The sequence below is a fragment of the Taeniopygia guttata genome, chromosome 32 (assembly GCF_048771995.1).
Source record: "Taeniopygia guttata chromosome 32, bTaeGut7.mat, whole genome shotgun sequence".
Classification (NCBI taxonomy): Eukaryota; Metazoa; Chordata; class Aves; order Passeriformes; family Estrildidae; genus Taeniopygia; species Taeniopygia guttata.
The window spans coordinates 1,822,141-1,842,990 of NC_133057.1; the positions used below are offsets into that span (position 1 = coordinate 1,822,141).

A 20,850-nucleotide genomic window follows, 5' to 3' on the forward strand; every position below is an offset into this window, starting at 1 on the left:
GAGAGCGGTTAGAGACCAGTTAGGGACTGGTTAAACCACTTAGAGACACGTTAAACCAGTTAGAGACCAGTTAAACCAGTTAGAGACCGGTTAGAGACTGGTTAAACCGGTTAGAGAGCGGTTAAACCAGTTAGAAACCAGTTAAACCACTTAGAAACCAGTTAAACCACTTAGAGACCAGTTAGAGAGCGGTTAAACCAGTTAGAGATCAGTTAAACCACTTAGAAACCAGTTAAACCAGTTAGAGACTGGTTCAACCAGTTAGAGACCGGTTAAACCACTTAGAGACCGGTTAAACCACTTAGAGACCAGTTAAACCACTTAGAGACCAGTTAGAGACCAGTTAAACCACTTAGAAACCAGTTAAACCAGTTAGAGACCGGTTAAACCAGTTAGAGACCAGTTAAACCAGTTAGAGAGCAGTTAGAGACCAGTTAGAGACCAGTTAGACCAGTTAGAGACTGGATAGAGACCGGTTAAACCAGTTAGGGACCAGTTAGAAACCAGTTAAACCACTTAGAAACCAGTTAAACCAGTTAGAGACCAGTTAAACCAGTTAGAAAGCAGGTAAACCAGTTAGAGACCGGTTAGAGACCAGTTAAACCACTTAGAAACCAGTTAAACCACTTACAGACCAGTTAAACCACTTAGAAACCAGTTAAACCAGTTACAGACCAGTTAGAGACCAGTTAAACCACTTAGGGACCAGTTAAACCAGTTATAAACCAGTTAGAGACCAGTTAGAGACCAGTTAAACCGGTTAGAGACCAGTTAGAGACTGGATAAACCAGCTAGAGACCAGTTAGAAACAAGTTAAACCAGTTAGAAACCGGTTAAACCACTTAGAGACTGGATAGAGACCGGTTAAACCAATTAGGGACCAGTTAAACCACTTAGAAACCAGTTAAACCAGTTAGAGAGCGGTTAAACCACTTAGAAACCAGTTAAACCAGTTAGAGACTGGTTAGAGACCAGCTAAACCAGTTAGGGACCAGTTAAACCAGTTATAAACCAGTTAGACCAGTTAAACCAGTTAGAGACCAGTTAGAGACCGGTTAAACCAGTTAGAGACTGCTTAGAGACCGGTTAAACCAGTTAGAGACTGGTTAGAGACCGTTTAAACCAGTTAGGGACCAGTTAAATTACTTAGAAACCAGTTAAACCAGGTAGAGACCAGTTAGACCAGTTAGAGACTGGATAGAGACCGGTTAAACCAGTTAGAGACCAGTTAAACCAGTTAGAAACCAGTTAGGGACCACTTAGAGGCTGGTTAGAACAGTTAAACCAGTTAGAAACCAGTTTAACCAGTTAGAAAGCAGTTAGAGACCGGTTAGACCAGTTAGGGACCAGTTAAACCAGTTAGACCAGTTAGAGACCAGTGACACCAGTGAGAGCCCAGCGCTCCCAGTACAAACCAGTCTGACCAGTCTAACCAGTATAACCAGTTACCTTCCCCGTGCGCCACCCACACCCCCAGCCGCGCTCCCGCCATCCCCAGTACAAACCAGTATAAACCAGTCTAACCAGTATAACCAGTTACCTTCCCCGTGCGCCACCCACACCCCCAGCCGCGCTCCCGCCATCCCCAGTACAAACCAGTATAAACCAGTATAACCAGTATAACCAGTTACCTTCCCCGTGCGCCACCCACACCCCCAGCCGCGCTCCCGCCATCCCCAGTACAAACCAGTATAAACCAGTCTAACCAGTATAACCAGTTACCTTCCCCGTGCGCCACCCACACCCCCAGCCGCGCTCCCGCCATCCCCAGTACAAACCAGTATAAACCAGTATAACCAGTATAACCAGTTACCTTCCCCGTGCGCCACCCACACCCCCAGCCGCGCTCCCGCCATCCCCAGTACAAACCAGTATAAACCAGTCTAACCAGTATAACCAGTTACCTTCCCCGTGCGCCACCCACACCCCCAGCCGCGCTCCCGCCATCCCCAGTACAAACCAGTATAAACCAGTATAACCAGTATAACCAGTTACCTTCCCCGTGCGCCACCCACACCCCCAGCCGCGCTCCCGCCATCCCCAGTACAAACCAGTATAAACCAGTATAAACCAGTATAACCAGTTACCTTCCCCGTGCGCCACCCACACCCCCAGCCGCGCTCCCGCCATCCCCAGTACAAACCAGTATAAACCAGTATAACCAGTATAACCAGTTACCTTCCCCGTGCGCCACCCACACCCCCAGCCGCGCTCCCGCCATCCCCAGTACAAACCAGTATAAACCAGTATAACCAGTTACCTTCCCCGTGCGCCACCCACACCCCCAGCCGCGCTCCCGCCCTGCCCAGTACAAACCAGTATAACCAGTATAACCAGTATAACCAGTTACCTTCCCCGTGCGCCACCCACACCCCCAGCCGCGCTCCCGCCATCCCCAGTACAAACCAGTATAAACCAGTATAACCAGTATAACCAGTTACCTTCCCCGTGCGCCACCCACACCCCCAGCCGCGCTCCCGCCATCCCAGTACAAACCAGTATAACCAGTATAACCAGTTACCTTCCCCGTGCGCCACCCACACCCCCAGCCGCGCTCCCGCCATCCCCCGCAGCAGCAGCGCCGGGCCCGGCTCCACGCGGACGGTGACAAATCGCGACTCGAAGCGCCCCGAGAGGTTCCGCTCCAGCGCCACCTGAGGGGACGGGTCCGTGAGGCTGTCACCTGCCAGGGAAATGTCACCAAAGTGTCACCGAGGGTCACCTCAGGGTCACCAGGGCTTGGGGACATCAAGGGGACATGGAGGGGACAGCACAAAAAAAGAAACCCCAAAGGGACAAAGTTTAGGACACTTCTGGGGACACTTTTGGGGACATTCTGGAGATGCCACCACCCCGACCAGGACCATGGGGCTGTCACTTGTCACAGGAATGTCACCAGAGTGTCACCAAGGGTCACCTCAGGGTCACCTCAGTGTCACCAGGGGGGTGGAATTGAAGGGACATTAAAGGGACATTGAGGGGACACCTTGGGGACAGCCCAGGGACAGAAACCCCAAAGGGACAAAGTTTGGGGACACTTCTGGGGATGTTCTGGAGATGCCACCACCACCAGGACCATGGGGCTGTCACCTGTCAGGGGAATGTCACCTCAGTGTCACCAAGGGTCACCTCAGGGTCACCAGGGGTTGGGGACATCGAGGGGACATCGAGGGGACACCCTGGGGACAGCCCCGGGACAGAAATCCCAAAGGGACAGAGTTTGGGACACTTTTGGGGACAATTCTGGGGACACTTTTGGGGACATTCTGGAGATGCCACCACCCCCACCAGGACCGTGGGGCTGTCACCTGTCGGGGGATGTCACCAAGGGTCACCTCAGTGTCACCTCAGGGTCACCAGGGCTTGGGGACATCGAGGGGACATGGAGGGGACAGCACAAAAACAGAAACCCCAAAGGGACAAAGTTTGGGGACACTTTTGGGGACACCTTTGGGGACATTCTGGAGATGCCACCACCCCCAGCAGGACCATGGGGCTGTCACTTGCTGGGGAATGTCACCAAAGTGTCACCAAGGGTCACCTCAGGGTCACCAGGGGTTGGGGACATCGAGGGGACATGGAGGGGACATCACAAAAACAGAAACACCAAAGGGAAACCCCAAAGGGACAAAGTTGGGGACAATTCTGGGGACATTTCTGGAGATGCCACCACCCCCACCGAGACCGTGGGGCTGTCACCTGTCACAGGAATGTCACCTCAGTGTCACCTCAGTGTCACAATTTGGCTTGGGGACATTGAGGGGACATCGAGGGGACACCTTGGGGACAGCCCCGGGACACAAACCCCAAAGGGACAAAGTTGGGGACACTTCTGGGGACACTTCTGGGGATGTTCTGGAGATGCCACCACCCCCACCAGGACCGTGGGGCTGTCACCTGTCACAGGAATGTCACCAGAGTGTCACCAAGGGTCACCTCAGGGTCACCTCAGTTTCACCAGGGGAGTGGCATCGAAGGGACATTAAAGGGACATTGAGGGGACAACCCAAAAACACAAACCCCAAAGGGACAAAGTTTGGGGACACTTTTGGGGACACTGCCGCCGCCATCGGGCCCATGGGGCTGTCACCTGCCAGGGGAATGTCACCTCAGTGTCACCTCAGTGTCACCTCAGTGTCACCAGGGGGTGGCATCAAAGGGACATCCAGGGGACACCTTGGGGACAGCCCCGGGACACAAACCCCAAAGGGACAAAGTTTGGGGACACTTCTGGGGACACTTTTTAGGACACTGCCACCGCCAGCAGGACCATGGGGCTGTCACTTGTCACAGGAATGTTACCAGAGTGTCACTGAGGGTCACCGAGGGTCACCTCAGGGGTTGGGGACATCGAGAGGACATGGTGGGGACATCGAGGGGACACCCTGGGGACACTCCCGGGACACAAACCCCAAAGGGACAAAGTTTGGGGACACTTTGGGGACAATTCTGGAGATGCCAACACCCCCACCAGGACCATGGGGCTGTCACCTGACAGGGGGATGTCACCAGAGTGTCACCAAGGGTCACCTCAGTGTCACCTCAGGGTCACCAGGGGTTGGGGACATCGAGGGGACAGCACAAAAAGAGCAACCCCAAAGGGACAAAGTTTGGGACACTTTTGGGGACAATTCTGGGGATGTTCTGGAGATGCCACCACCCTCACCACGACCATGGGGCTGTCACTTGTCACAAAAATGTCACCAGAGTGTCACCAAGGGTCACCTCAGGGTCACCAGGGCTTGGGGACATGGAGGGGACATCCAGGGGACACCTTGGGGACAGTCCAGGGACACAAACCCAAAAGGGACAAAGTTGGGGACACGTCTGGGGACATTTCTGGGACCACTTCTGGGGATACTTCTGGGGACACCTTTGGGGACATTCTGGAGATGCCACCACCCCCACCAGGACCATGGGGCTGTCACCTGTCAGGGGGATGTCACCAGAGCGTCACCAAGGGTCACCAGGGCTTGGGGACATGGAGGGGACATCGAGGGGACAGCCCAGGCACACAAACCCCAAAGTGAAACCCCAAAGGGACAAAGTTTGGGACACTTTTGGGGACACTTTTGGGGACACTGCCACCCCCAGCAGGACCATGAGGTTGTCACCTGAAAGGGGAATGTCACCAGAGTGTCACCAAGGGTCACCTCAGGGTCACCTCAGGGTCACCAGGGGTTGGGGACATGGAGGGGACAGCACAAAAAGAGGAACCCCAAAGGGACAAAGTTGGGGACACCTCCAAGAGATGCCACCACCCCCACCAGGACCATGGGGGTGTCACTTGCTGGGGAATGTCACCAGAGTGTCACCAAGGGTCACCAGGGGTCATCAGGGGTTGGGGACATTGAGGGGACATCGAGGGGACAGCCCCAGGACAGAAACCCCAAAGGGAAACCCCAAAGGGACAAAGTTTGGGACACTTTTGGGGACAATTCTGGGGATGTTCTGGAGATGCCACCACCCCCACCAGGACAGTGGGGCTGTCACCTGTCACAGGAATGTCACCAGAGTGTCACCAAGGGTCACCTCAGTGTCATCTCAGGGCCACCTCAGGGCCACCAGGGGTTGGGGACATCGAGGGGACAGCACAAAAACAGAAACCCCAAAGGGAAACCCCAAAGGGACAAAGTTTGGGACACTTTTGAGGACACTGCCACCCCCAGCAGGACCATGGGGCTGTCACATGTATGGGAATGTCACCAGAGTGTCACCAAGGGTCACCACTTGGCTTGGGGACATCAAGGAGACACCTTGGGGACACTCCCGGGACACAAACCCCAAAGGGACAAAGTTTGGGGACACTTTTGGGGACACCTCTGGCGGCACTGCCACCACCATCGGGCCCATGGGGCTGTCACCTGTCAGGGGATGTCACCTCAGTGTCACCAGGGGGGTGGCATTAAAGGGACATCAAGGGGACACCCTGGGGACAGCCCAGGGACAGAAACTCCAAAGGGACAAAGTTTGGGGACACCTTTGGGGACACTTCTGGGGACATTCTGGAGATGCCACCACTCCCACTAGGACCATGGCGCTGTCACCTGTCAGGGGGATGTCACCAGAGTGTCACCAAGGGTCACCTCAGTGTCACCACTTGGCTTGGGGGACATTGAGGGGACACCCTGGGGACAGCCCTGGGACACAAACCCCAAAGGGACAAAGTTTGGGGACACCTTTGGGGACATTCTGGAGATGCCACCACCCCCACCAGGACCATGGGGCTGTCACCTGTCACAGGAATGTCACCAAAGTGTCACCAAGGGTCACCTCAGGGTCACCTCAGTGTCACCAGGGGGGTGGCATTAAAGGGACATCGAGGTGACACCTTGGGGACAGCCCAGGGACAGAAACTCCAAAGGGACAAAGTTTGGGGACACCTTTGGGGACACCTTTGGGGACATTCTGGAGATGCCACCACCCCCACCAGGACCATGGGGCTGTCACCTGTCTCAGGAATGTCACCAGAGTGTCACCAAGGGTCACCTCAGTGTCACCAGTGGTTGGGGACATGGAGGGGACAGCACAAAAACAGAAACCCCAAAGGGAAACCCCGAAGGGACAAAGTTTGGGGACACTTTTGGGGACACTTCTGGGGACACTGCCACCCCCAGCAGGACCATAAGGTTGTCACCTGTCATGGGAATGTCACCAAAGTGTCACCAACGGTCACCAGGGCTTGGGAACATTGAAGGGACATTGAGGGGACATCAAAGGGACACCTCAGGGACAACCAGGGGACAGCCCAAAAACAGAAACCCCAAAGGGACAAAGTTGGGGACACTTCTGGGGACACTTCTGGGGACACTTCTGGAGATGCCACCATCCTCACCAGGACCGTGGGGCTGTCCCCTGTCAGGGAAATGTCACCAAGGGTCACCAGAGCTTGGGGACATTGAGCGGACATTGAGGGGACACCTTGGGGACAGTCCCAGGACAGAAACCCCACAGGGAAACCCCAAAGGGACAAAGTTGGGGACACTTCTGGGGACACTTTTGGGGACACTTCTGGGGACACTGCCACCCCCAGCAGGACCATGGGGCTGTCACCTGTCAGGGGAATGTCACCAAAGTGTCACCAAGGGTCACCAGGGCTTGGGGACATCGAGGGGACATCAAGGGGACATCAAAGGGACACCTCAGGGACAACCAGGGGACAGCCCAAAACCAGAAACCCCAAAGGGACAAAGTTGGGGACACTTCTGGGGACACTTCTGGGGACACTGCCACCCCCACCTGGACCATGGGGCTGTCACCTGCCAGGGGGATGGCACCAGAGTGTCACCAAGGGTCACCTCAGGGTCACCACTTGGCTTGGGGACATGGAGGGGATACCCTGGGAACAGCCCCGGGACACAAACCCCAAAGGGACAAAGTTGGGGACACTTTTGGGGACATTCTGGAGATGCCACCACCCTCACCAGGACCGTGGGGCTGTCACTTGCTGGGGAATGTCACCAGAGTGTCACCAAGGGTCACCTCAGGGTCACCTCAGGGTCACCTCAGGGTCACCAGGGCTTGGGGACATCGAGGGGACAGCACAAAAACAGAAACACCAAAGGGAAACCCCAAAGGGGACAACGTTGGGGACACCTCCAAGAGATGCCACCACTCCCACCAGGCCCATGGGGCTGTCACTTGTCAGGGGAATGTCACCAGAGTGTCACCAAGGGTCACCTCAGGGTCACCTCAGTGTCACCAGGGGTTGGGGACATGGAGGGGACATCGAGGGGACATTACAAAAATAGAAACCCCAAAGGGACAAAGTTTGGGGACACTTTTGGTGACACTTCTGGGGATTTTCTGGAGATGCCACCACCCCCAGCAGGACCGTGGGGCTGTCACCTGTCATGGGATGTCACCAGAGTGTCACCAAGGGTCACCAGGGGGGTGGCATTAAAGGGACATTGAGGGGACACCTTGGGGACAGTCCCGGGACAGAAACCCCAATGGGAGAAAGTTTTGGGACACTTCTTGGGACACCTTTGGGGACATTCTGGAGATGCCACCACACCCACCAGGACCATGGGGCTGTCACCTGTCAGGGGAATGTCACCAGAGTGTCACCAAGGGTCACCTCAGGGTCAGCTCAGTGTCACCAGGGGGGTGGCATCGAAGGGACATTAAAGGGACATTGAGGGGACAGCCCAAAACCAGAAACCCCAAAGGGACAAAGTTTGGGGACACTTCTGGGGATGTTCTGGAGATGTCACCACCCCCAGCAGGACCATGGGGCTGTCACCTGTCAGGGGATGTCACCAGAGTGTCACCAGGGGTCACCAGGGCTAGGGGACATTGAGGAGACATCGAGGGGACACCCTGGGGACAGCCCCAAGACACAAACCCCAGAGGGACAAAGTTGGGGACACCTCCAAGAGATGCCACCACCCCCACCAGGACCATGGGGCTGTCACTTGCTGGGGAATGTCACCAAAGTGTCACCAAGGGTCACCTCAGGGTCACCAGGAGTTGGGGACATCGAAGGGACATTGAGGGGACATCGAGGGGACACCCTGGGGACAGTCCTGGGACAAGAAACCCCAAAGGGACAAAGTTTGGGGACACCTCCAAGAGATGCCACCACGCCCACCAGGCCCATGGGGATGTAACCAGCCAGGGAATGTCACCTCAGTGTCACCAAGGGTCACCAGGGCTTGGGGACATCGAGGGGACATCAAAGGGACACCTCAGGGACAACCAGGGGACAGCCCAAAAACAGAAACCCCAAAGGGACAAAGTTGGGGACACTTTTGGGGACATTCTGGAGATGCCACCCCCAGCAGGACTGTGGGGCTGTCACTTGTCACAGGAATGTCACCAGAGTGTCACCAAGGGTCACTTCAGTGTCACAATTTGGCTTGGGGACATCGAGGGGACACCTTGGGGACAGCCCCGGGACACAAACCCCAAAGGGACAAAGTTTAGGACACTTTTGGGGACACTTCTGGGGACATTCTGGAGATGCCACCACCCCCACCAGGACCATGGGGCTGTCACCTGTCACAGGAATGTCACCAGAGTGTCACCAAGGGTCACCTCAGTGTCACCTCAGTTTCACCAGGGGAGTGGCATCGAAGGGACATTAAAGGGACATTGAGGGGACAGCCCAAAAACAGAAACCCCAAAGGGACAAAGTTGGGGACACTTTTGGGGACATTCTGGAGATGCCACCACCCCCACTGAGACCATGGGGCTGTCACCTGTCAGGGGAATGTCACCAGAGTGTCACCAAGGGTCACCTCAGGGTCAGCTCAGTGTCACCAGGGGGGTGGCACAGAAGGTGACACAGTGACACAGTGACACAGTGACACACAGGAGGTGACACAGGTGACACAGTGACACAGGTGACACAGGTGACACAGGTGACACAGGTGACACAGTGACACACAGGTGACAATGAGGTGACACAGGTGACACAGGAGGTGACACTGACCTGGCGGTGACACCCAGCCCAGCAGCGCCATCAGCTGACACCCGTTGCACACCCCGAGGCTGAAGGTGCGGGTGTGACACAGTGACACAGGTGACACAGGTGACACAGGTGACAATGAGGAGGTGACACAGGTGACACAGGTGACACAGTGACACAGGTGACACAGGTGACACAGTGACACTGACCTGGCGGTGACACCCAGCCCAGCAGCGCCATCAGCTGACACCCGTTGCACACCCCCAGGCTGAAGGTGCGGGTGTGACACAGTGACACAGTGACACACAGGTGACACACAGTGACACAGGTGACACAGAGGTGACAATGAGGTGACACTGACCTGGCGGTGACACCCAGCCCAGCAGCGCCATCAGCTGACACCCGTTGCACACCCCCAGGCTGAAGGTGCGGGTGTGACACAGTGACACAGGTGACAATGAGGTGACACAGGTGACAATGAGGTGACACAGGTGACACAGGTGACACAGGTGACAATGAGGTGACACAGTGACACTGACCTGGCGGTGACACCCAGCCCAGCAGCGCCATCAGCTGACACCCGTTGCACACCCCCAGGCTGAAGGTGCGGGTGTGACACAGTGACAGTGACACAGGTGACAATGAGGTGACACAGGTGACAATGAGGTGACAATGAGGTGACACAGGTGACACAGGTGACAATGGGGTGACACTGACCTGGCGGTGACACCCAGCCCAGCAGCGCCATCAGCTGACACCCGTTGCACACCCCCAGGCTGAAGGTGCGGGTGTGACACAGTGACACACAGTGACACAGGTGACAATGAGGTGACACAGGTGACAATGAGGTGACACAGGTGACAATGGGGTGACACTGACCTGGCGGTGACACCCAGCCCAGCAGCGCCATCAGCTGACACCCGTTGCACACCCCGAGGCTGAAGGTCTCCGGGCGGTTCCGGAATCGCTGCAGCCGCTGCCGCGGCCCCGCCTGGAACAGCAGCGACGCCGCCCAGCCTGCAACGGGAATTAAATATAAATATTAAAAATTAAATTAAATTAAATTAATGAAATGGAATGAAACAAAATAAAATAATAAAATGAAATAAAAGTAAAATAAAAGTAAAATAAAATGACGTGAAATGAAATGAAATAATAAAATGAATTGAAATAAAATAAAATAAATAAAAACAAATTAAAATAAAATGAAGTAAAATGAAATGAAATGAAATGAAATAAAATAAAATAAAATAATAAAATAAAATAAAATAAAAAGTAAAAAGAAATGAAATAAAATAAAATAAAGTACAATAAAGATAAAATTTTAAAAATGAAATGAAATCAATCAAATAAATGAAATGAAATAAAATTAAAAAGAAATAAAATAAAATAAAATAAAATAATGAAATAAAATAAAATGAAATAAAATAAAAATAAAAAAAATAAAGTAAAATTAAATGAAATGAAATGAAATAAAAAGAAGTAAAATAATATAATATTAACATAAGATAAAATAAAATAGTGAAATAAATGAAATGAAATAAAAAGAAGTAAAATAAAATAAAATAATAAAAGAAAATAAATGAAATAAAATAAAATGAAATAAATAAAATAAAATGTAATAAAGTAAAATGAAATGAAATAAAATAGAATAAAGTAAAATTAAATGAAATAAAATAATAATATAAAATAAAATGAAATAAAATAAAATAAAGATAAAATAAACGAATAAAATAAATGAAATGAAATTAAATTAAATGAAATAAAATAAAATAATCAGATAAATGAAATGAAATGAAATGAAATGAAACAAAATGAAGTAAAATGAAATGAAATAAAATAAAATAATAAAAGAACTGAAATGAAATGAAATGAAATGAAATGAAATAAAATAAAGTAAAATGAAATGAAATATATTAATAAAATGAAATGAAATAAAATAAAGATAAAATAAAATAAAATAAAATAAAATAAAATAAATAATAAAATAAATGAAATGAAAGAAAATAAAGTACAATAAAATAAAATAAAGATAAAATAAAATAATAAAATAAAAAAAATGAAATAAAATAAAATAAAAATGAAATAAAATAAAATAAAATGATATTAAATTACATTAAATAAAGTAAAATAAAATAAAATAAATATAAGCTAAAATAAAATAATAAATGAAATGAAATGAAATACAATAAAATAAAATGATGTAAAATGAAATGAAATAAAATGAAATGAAATAAAATAAAATAAAGATAAAATAAAGTATAATAAAATAATAAACATAAATGAATTGAAATAAAATAAAGTAAAATGAAATAAAATTAACTGAAGTAAAATGAAATGAAATAAAATAATAAAATGAAATGAAACGAAATAAGATAAAGTAAAATAAAATAAAATGAAGTAAAAATAAAATAAAATGAAGTAAAATGAAATTAAATATATCAATAAAATGAAGTAAAATGAAATGAAATAAAATAATGAAATAAAATAAAGATAAAATAAAATAAAATAATAAAATTGGTGGGATTTTTTGGGGATTTTTGTGGATTTTTTGGGGATTTTTGTGGATTCTTTGGGGATTTCTCCCCGTTTCTGTGGGATTTGGGGTTTTCGGATTTTGGGTTTTTTGGAGCCATTTTTGGGTTTTTTTGCAGACTTCTTTGGGATTTTTGTTGAGACTTTTGTGATATTTTTAGGATTTTTTGAGGCATTTTTGGGGGTTTTTTTGTTCAGTTTTTGGGGAACTTTGGGGGGATTTTAGGGGGATTTTTGGGGTTTTTTGGTTGAATTTTGATGATTTTGGGGGGATTTTTTTGGGATTTTTGTGGATTTTTTTTGGGATTTCTCCCTGTTTCTGTGGGATTTGGGGTTTTCAGATTTTGGGTTTTTTTAGGGCCATTTTTGGGGTTTTTTGACGACTTTTTTTGGATTTTTGCTGAGACTTTTGGGATATTTTTAGGATTTTTGGGGGGTTTTTTGTTCAGTTTTTGGGGAATTTTGGGGGGATTTTAGGGGGATTTTTTGGGGTTTTTTTGTTGAATTTTGGTGATTTTGGGGGGATTTTTGTTGAGATTTTTGTGGATTTTTTGGGGATGTCTCCCCTTTTTTGTACAATTTGGGATTTTAGGATTTGAGGGTTTTTGGGGGTCATTTTGGGGTTTTTTTGTTGAATTTTTGGTGATTTTGGGGGGATTTTTTGGGTGATTCTTTGGGGGTTTTTGTGGATTTTTGGGGATTTCTCCTCATTTTTGTGGGATTTATGGTTTTAGGACTTGGGACTTTTCGTGGAATTTTTGGGGATTTTTTGTTGAGTTTTTGGTGATTTTGGGGGGATTTTTTTAGGGATTTCTCCCCGTTTCTGTGGTATTTGGGGTTTTCGGATTTTGGGTTTTTTGGAGCCATTTTTGGGGTTTTTTGCAGACTTTTTTGGGATTTTTTTTGAGACTTTTGGGATATTTTTAGGATTTTTTGAGGCATTTTTTGGGGTTTTTTTGTTCAGTTTTTGGGGAACTTTGGGGGGATTTTAGGGGGATTTTTGGGGTTTTTTGGTTGAATTTTGATGATTTTGGGGGGATTTTGGGGAGATTTTTGCGGATTTTTTGTGGATTTTTGTGGGATTTTTGCGGATTTTTTGGGGCTTTCTCCCCATTCTTATGGAATTTGGGATTTGGGTGTTTTTGGGGTGTTTTTGGGGTGTTTTTGGGGTGTTTTTGGGGCGCCTCTCTCACCTTTGGCTGAGCCCAGCACGTCGGCGTAGCTGAAGCCGCCGACGAAAACCAAACCCCGGAACCCGTCCAGGGAGGCGGCGTCGGAGCAGAGATCCTGCGTGGTCACATCCCACACCTGCAACCCCAAAAATCCCAGATCAGACCCCAAAAAATACCCCAAAATCCCAACCCAAAAACCCCAAAAATATCCCAAAAACCTGAGGCAAAAACCCCAAAATGGGAGTGATCCCCCCCCCAAAAAAAACCCAAAAAACCACCAAGAAATCCCCAAAAATCCCAAAAAATCCCAAAAAACCCCAAAAAATCCCATCCCAAAAATCCCAAAGTGGGAATGATCCAAAAAAAATCCCCAAAAAGCCCCAAAAACCCCAAAAAATCCCCCCCAAAAAACACCAAAATGGGAGTGATCCCAAAAAAATCCCCAAAAATCCCCAAAAAACCCAAAAAACCCCAAAAAATCCACCCCCAAAACCCCAAAATGGGAGTGAGCCAAAAAAAACCCCAAAAATCCCCAAAACCCCAAAAAATCCCCAAAATCCCACCCCAAAAAACCCAAAATGGGAGTGATCCCAAAAAATCCCCAAAAATCCACAAAAACCCCAAAAAACTCAAAAAATCCCACCCCAAAAACCCCAAAATGGGAGGGAGTCCAAAAAAACCCCAAAAATCCCACCCCAAAAACCCCAAAATGGGAGGGAGCCCAAAAAAATCCCCAAAAATCCCCAAAAACCCCAAAAACCCCAAAAAATCCCATCCAAAAAACCCCAAAATGGGAGTGATCCCAGAAGAATACCAAAAAATCCCCAAAAACCCCAAAAAATCCCACCCCAAAAACCCCAAAATGGGAGTGATCCCAAAAAAATCCCCAAAAACCCCCAAAACCCAAAAAGTCCCACCCCAAAAACCCCAAAATGGGAGTGATCCCAAAAAAATCCCCAAAAGCCCCAAAACACCCCAAAATCCCACCCCAAAAACCCCAAAATGGGAGTGATCCCAAAAAAATCCCCAAAAATCCCCCAAAAACCCAAAAAAACCCAAAAAATCCCACCCCAAAAATCCCAAAATGGGAGTGAGCCCAAAAAAATCCCAAAAAATCCCCAAAAACCCCCAAAACACCCCAAAATCCCACCCCGAAAACCCCAAATGGGAGGGAGTCCAAAAAAATCCCCAAAAATCCCCAAAAACCCCCAAAAAACCCAAAAAATCCCATCCCAAAAATCCCAAAATGGGAGGGAGTCCAAAAATCCCCAAAACCCCCAAAAAAACCCAAAAAATCCCCCCCCAAAAACCCCAAAATGGGAGGGAGTCCAAAAATCCCCCAAAATCCCCAAAAACCCCCCAAACACCCCAAAATCCCACCCCAAAAACCCCAAAATGGGAGGGAGTCCAAAGAACCCCAAAAATCCACAAGTTACCCCAAAAATCCCAACCCAAAACCCCCAAAAATCTCAAAAAAATCCCAAAAACCTGACCCAAAAACCCCAAAATGGGAGTGATCCCAAAAAAATCCCCAAAAATCCCCAAAACCCCCAAAACACCCCAAAATCCCACACCAAAAACCCCAAAATGGGAGGGAGTCCAAAGAACCCCAAAAATCCCCAAAAAATCCCCAAAAACCCCACCCCAAAAACCCCAAAATGGGAGTGAGCCCAAAAAAATCTCCAAAAATCCACAAGTTACCCCAAAAATCCCAACCCAAAATCCCCAAAAATCCCCAAAACACCCCAAAATCCCACCCCAAAAACCCCAAATGGGAGGGAGTCCAAAGAACCCCAAAAATCCACAAGTTACCCCAAAAATCCCAACCCCAAACCCACAAAAATATCCCAAAAACCTGAGCCAAAAACCCCAAAATGGGAGTGATCCCAAAAAAAACCCCAAAAATCCCACCCCAAAAACCCCAAAATGGGAGTGATCCCAAAAAAATTCCCCAAAATCCCCAAAAATCCCCAAAAAACCCCAAAAAAATCCCACCCCAAAAACCCCAAAATGGGAGTGATCCCAAAAAAATCCCCAAAAATCCCCAAAAAACCCAAAAAATCCCATCCCAAAAACCCCAAACTGGGAGTGATCCCCAAAAAATGAAAAAACGCCACAAGTTACCCCAAAAAACCCCAAAAATCCAAAAAAAAAAACTCATCCCAAAAACCCCAAATTGGGTGTGAGACCAAAAAAACCCAAAAATCCAAAAAAACCCAAAAAATCCCCCAAAAATCCCAAAAGTTCCACCCCAAAAACCCCCAGGCTGTTTTGGGGTGGTTTTGGGTGTTCCCAGAAGTTTTGGGGTGTTTTCAGGCTGTTTTGGGGCGTTTTTGGGGTATTTTTGGGTGTTCTGTGGTGTTTGGGGTGTTTTGGGGCCCTGGGGCTGTTCTGGGGTGTTTTGTGGTATTTTTGGGGTGTTTTGGGTATTTTTGACTGGTTTTGGGGTGTTTTTGGGCTGTTTTCAGCTGGTTTTGGGGTGTTTTTGGGCCGTTTTTGGCTGGTTTTGGGCTGGTTTTGGGCTGGTTTTGGGCTGTTTTTGGGGTGGTTTTAGGGTGTTTTGGGCTGGTTTTGGGCTGGTTTTTGGGTGTTTTTGGGGTGTTTCGGGCTGTTTTTGGGGTGTTTTTGGGGTGTTTTGGGCTGTTTTGGGCTGGTTTTGGGGTGTTTTGGGCTGTTTTTGGGGTGTTTTGGGCTGGTTTTGGGGTGTTTTTGGGCTGGTTTTGGGGTGTTCTTGGGGTGTTTTGGGCTGGTTTTGGGGTGTTTGTTTTTGGGGTGTTTTGGCTGGTTTGGGGGTTTTTTGGGGTGTTTTGGGCTGTTTTTGGGCCATTTTTGGCGTGTTTTGGGCTGTTTTTGGGGTGTTTTGGCTGTTTTTGGGGTGTTTTGGGGTGTTTTGGGCTGTTTTTGGGCTGTTTTTGGGGTGTTTTGGGGTGGTTTTGGACCGTTTTTGGCTGGTTTTGGGCTGTTTTTGGCGTGTTTTTGGGGTGTTTTGGGCTGGTTTTGGGGTGTTTGGGCCGTTTTTGGCTGGTTTTGGGGTGTTTTTGGGGTGTTTTTGGGCTGTTTTGGGCTGGTTTTGGGGTGTTTGGGCTGTTTTTGCGGTGTTTTGGGGCTGTTTTTGGGGTGTTTTTGGTGTGTTTTGGGCTGGTTTTGGGGTGTTTTGGGGTGTTTTGGGCTGTTTTCGGGGTGGTTATGGGGTGTTTTGGCTGGTTTTGGGGTGTTTTGGGGTGTTTTTGGGGTGTTTTTGGGGTGTTTTGGGGTGTTTTTGGAGTGTTTTGGGCTGTTTTTGGGGTGTTTTTGGGGTGGTTTGGGGTGGTTTTGGGGTGTTTTTGGGGTGTTTTGGGGTGTTTTTGGGGTGTTTTGGGCTGTTTTTGGGGTGTTTTGGGGTGTTTAGGGGGTGGTTTTAGGCCGTTTTTGGCTGGTTTTGGGGTGTTTTGGGGTGTTTTTGGGGTGTTTTGGGCTGGTTTTGGGGTGTTTTTGGGCCGTTTTTGGCTGGTTTTGGGGTTTTTTGGGGTGTTTTGGGCTTTTTTTTGGCTGGTTTTGGGGTGGTTTTGGGCTGTTTTTGGGCTGTTTTTGGGGTATTTTTGGGGTGTTTTTGGGGTGTTTTGGGCTGGTTTTGGGGTCTTTTTGGGGTGTTTTTGGGGTGTTTTTGGGGTGTTTTTGGGCTGGTTTTGGCGTGTTTCGGGCTGTTTTGGGGGTGGTTTTGGGCTGTTTTGGGGGTGTTTTTGGGGTGTTTTTGGGGTGTTTTGGGCTGTTTTTGGGGTGTTTTTGGGGTGTTTGGGGTATTTTTGGGCCGTTTTTGGCTGGTTTTGGGCTGGTTTTGGCTGGTTTTGGGGTGTTTTGGGGCTGGTTTTGGGCTGTTTTTAGGGTGTTTTTGGGGTGTTTTTGGGCTGTTTTTGGCTGTTTTTGGGGTGTTTTGGGCTGGTTTTGGGGTGTTTTTGGGGTGTTTTGGGCTGTTTAGGGGCTGTTTTTGGGCCGTTTTTGGCTGGTTTTGGGGTGTTTTGGCTGGTTTTGGCTGGTTTTGGGGTGTTTTGGGGTGTTTTTGGCTGGTTTTGGTCTGTTCTTGGGCTGGTTTTGGCTGTTTTTGGGGTGTTTTCGGGTGTTTTGGGCTGGTTTTGGGCTGTTTCGGGCTGTTTTTGGGGTGTTTTTGGGGTGTTTTGGGCTGTTTTGGGGTGTTTTGGGCTGGTTTTGGGCTGTTTTTTGGGTGTTTTTGGCTGTTTTTGGGGTGGTTTCGGGCTGTTTTTGGGGTGTTTTTGGGGTATTTTGGGGGCTGGTTTTGGGCTGGTTTTGGGGTGTTTTGGGCTGTTTTTGGGGTGTTTTTGGGGTATTTTTGGGTGTTCTGTGGTGTTCGGGGTGTTTTGGGGCCCTGGGGCTGTTCTGGGGTGTTTTGTGGTATTTTTGGGGTGTTTGGGGTATTTTTGGGGTATTTTTGGGATGGTTTTGGCTGGTTTTGGGGTGTTTTGGGCTGTTTTTGGGGTGTTTTGGGCTGGTTTTGGGCTGGTTTTGGGGTGTTTGTTTTTGGGGTGTTTTGGCTGTTTTTGGGGTGTTTTGGGGTGTTTTTGGGGTGTTTTGGGCTGTTTTTGGGGTGTTTCGGGCTGTTTTTGGGCTGGTTTTGGGGTGTTTTTGGGGTGTTTTGGGCTGTTTTTGGGCTGTTTTTGGGGTGTTTTGGGCTGGTTTTGGGCTGGTTTTGGGGTGTTTTTGGGGTGCTTTTGGGCTGGTTTTGGGGTGTTTTGGGGTGTTTGTTCTTGGGGTGTTTTGGGGGTGTTTTTGGGCTGTTTTTGGCTGTTTTTGGGGTGTTTTGGGCTGTTTTTGGGGTGTTTTGGGCTGTTTTTGGGGTGTTTTGGGCTGTTTTTGGGGTGTTTGTTTTTGGGCTGGTTTTGGGCTGGTTTTGGGGTGTTTTGGGGTGTTTCGGGCTGTTTCGGGGTGTCACCTGGAAGCCGGCCATGGCCAAGGCCGCCGCCATCTCCCGGTCGCCGTTGCTGCCCTCCTCCCTCAGCACGGCCACGCGCGGCCCCGGCAGCTCTGGGGGACCCCAAAAATCGGCACCGGCACCCCCAAAAACCCCCAAAACCGCCCCAAATCCCACAGACCCCAAAAACCCAAACCCCACAAATAATGGAAAAAAAAAAAACCAAAATCACATAAAAATCCCAGAAAATCCCATAAAAATCCCAAAAAATCCCATAAAATCCCAGAAAATCCCATAAAAATCCCAGAAAATCCCATAAAAATCCAAAAAAAACCCCATTAAATCCCCCAAGGTCCCCAATCCCCTCAATGTCCCCACTGTCCCCGATGTCCCCAAATCCTCGATGTCCCCAATATCCCCAAAATGTCCCCAAATCCCCCAATCCCCAATGTCCCCAATGTCCCCAAATTCCCCCCAATGTCCCCAACGCTCCCAATGTCCCCGTGTCCCTGATGTCCTCAATCCCCCCAATGTCCCCAAAATCCCCAAAATGTCCCCAATGTCCCCAAATCATCTCCAATGTGGCCAAATGTCCCAAACACTCCCAATGTCCCCAAAATCCCCAATCCCCCCGATGCCCCCAATGTCCCCAAAATGTCCCAAATGTCCCCAGTGTCCCCAAAAATCCCCAAAATGTTCTCAATGTCCCCAATGTCCCCAAATCCCCCAATCCCCACAACATCCCCGATGTCTCCAACATCCCCAATCACCCCAAAATGTCCCAAATGTCCCCCAATGTCCCCAATGTCCCCAATGTCCCCAAATCCCCCCAATGTCCCCAACATCCCCAATGTCCCCAATGTCCCCAGAATGTCCCAAATGTCCCCAGTGTCCCCAAAAATCCCCAAAATGCTCTCAATGTCCCCAACTCCCTCAGTGTCCCCAATGTCCCCAAATGTCCCCAACCCCCCCAATGTCCCCAAATCCCTCAATGTCTCCAGTGTGGCCAAATGTCCCCAACACTCCCAATGTCCCCAAAATCCCCAAACCCCCCGATGCCCCCAATGTCCCCAAAATGTCCCAAATGTCCCCAGTGTCCTGAAAAATCCCCAAAATGTTCTCAATGTCCCCAATGTCCCCAATCCCCCTGATGTCCCCAATGTCCCCAAATCCTCCAATGCCCCCAAATCCCACAATCCCCACAACGTCCCCAATGTTTTCAACATCCCCAATCACCCCAAAATGTCCCAAATGTCCCCAATGTCCCCAATCCCCCCAATGTCCCCACTGTCCCCAATGTCCCCAATGTCCCCAATCCCCCCAATGTCCCCAATGTCCCCAATGTCCCCAATGTCCCCACTGTCCCCAATGTCCCCAATGTCCCGAAAATGTCCCAATGTCCCCAATGTCCCCAATGTCCCCAAATCCCCCAATGTCCCCATGTCCCCATTGTCCCCAACACCCCCAATGTCCCCGGTGTCCCCGTGTACCCCCAATGTCCCCGATGTCCCCAGTCCCCCATCCCCCCGATGTCCCCACTGTCCCCGTGTCCCCACCCATGCTCCGTGCCACCGGTGCCACGTAGTCGGGGTCGAAGGTGACATGGTACTCGGGTCCCCAGCGCGTGGGCAGGTCCTGCTCCTCCTGCTCCACGCAGGCCGGCGCCGCCTGCAGCCGCTCCAGCTGGAAACTCGTCTGCTCCCACAGCGCCCGAAGGTCCCCCACCGGCTCGGCCAGCACCTCCTGGCCACCCACGGCCACCGTCACCTGTGGGGACAGCGGGGACACCTCAGACACCGGGGACGTGGAGAAGCTTGGGGACGCTTCAGACACCGGGGACGTGGAGAACCTTGGGGACGTTCGGGACATGGAGAACTTTGAAGGACATGGAGAACTTTGAAGGACATGGAGAACTTTGGGGACGTTCAGGACATGGAGAACTTTGGGGACATTCGGGACATGGAGAACTTTGGGGACATTCGGGACATGGAGAATTTGGGGACGTTCGGGACATGGAGAACTTTGGGGACGTTCAGGACATTGAAGGACATGGAGAACTTTGGGGACGTTCGGGACATGGAGAACTTTGGGGACGTTTGGGACATTGAAGGACATGGAGAACTTTGGGGACGTTCAGAACATGGAGAACTTTGGGGACGTTGAGGACATTGAAGGACATGGAGAACTTTGGGGACGTTTGAGACATGGAGAACTTTGGGGACGTTGAGGACATTGAAGGACATGGAGACCTTTGAAGGACATGGAGAACATTGGGGACATTGGGGACATTGAGGACATGGAGAACTTTGGGAACGTTCTGGACATGGAGAACTTTGGGGACATGGAGAACATGGGGATGTTCAGGACATTGAAGGACATGAGGAACTTTGAAGGACATGGAGAACTTTGGGGGCATTGAGGACATTGAAGGACATGGAGAACTTTGAAGCACATGGAGAACTTTGGGGACGTTGAGGACATTAAAGGACATTGAGAACTTTGAAGGACATGGAGAACTTTGGGGATGTTGAGGACATTGAAGGACATGGAGAACTTTGAAGGACATGGAGAACTTTGGGGATGTTCAGAACATGGAGAACATTGGGGACGTTGAGGACATTGAAGGACATGGAGAACTTTGAAGGACATGGAGAACTTTGAAGGACATGGAGAACTTTGGGGACGTTCAGAACATGGAGAACATTGGGGACGTTGAGGACATTGAAGGACATGGAGAACTTTGGGGACGTTCAGGACATGGAGAACTTTGGGGACGTTCGGGACATGGAGAACTTTGAAGGACATGGAGAACATTGAAGGACATGGAG

The 20,850-nt window shown here is 49.3% G+C and overlaps 1 protein-coding gene across 1 annotated transcript in view; it reads right to left on the reverse strand.

Moving 5' to 3' along the window:
* The window catches only part of PFAS (phosphoribosylformylglycinamidine synthase), an 89,794-nt gene that overhangs the window by 3,959 nt on the left and 64,985 nt on the right, over positions 1 to 20,850 (reverse strand). Inside the window, exons 25-29 of the mRNA XM_072920597.1 lie at positions 19,579 to 19,789; positions 18,044 to 18,135; positions 13,141 to 13,255; positions 10,292 to 10,429; positions 2,522 to 2,683 (exon numbers count right to left, since the gene is read on the reverse strand). Coding sequence (XP_072776698.1) covers positions 2,522 to 2,683; positions 10,292 to 10,429; positions 13,141 to 13,255; positions 18,044 to 18,135; positions 19,579 to 19,789 — 718 coding nt within the window. The remainder of the gene's footprint in view (positions 1 to 2,521; positions 2,684 to 10,291; positions 10,430 to 13,140; positions 13,256 to 18,043; positions 18,136 to 19,578; positions 19,790 to 20,850) is intronic.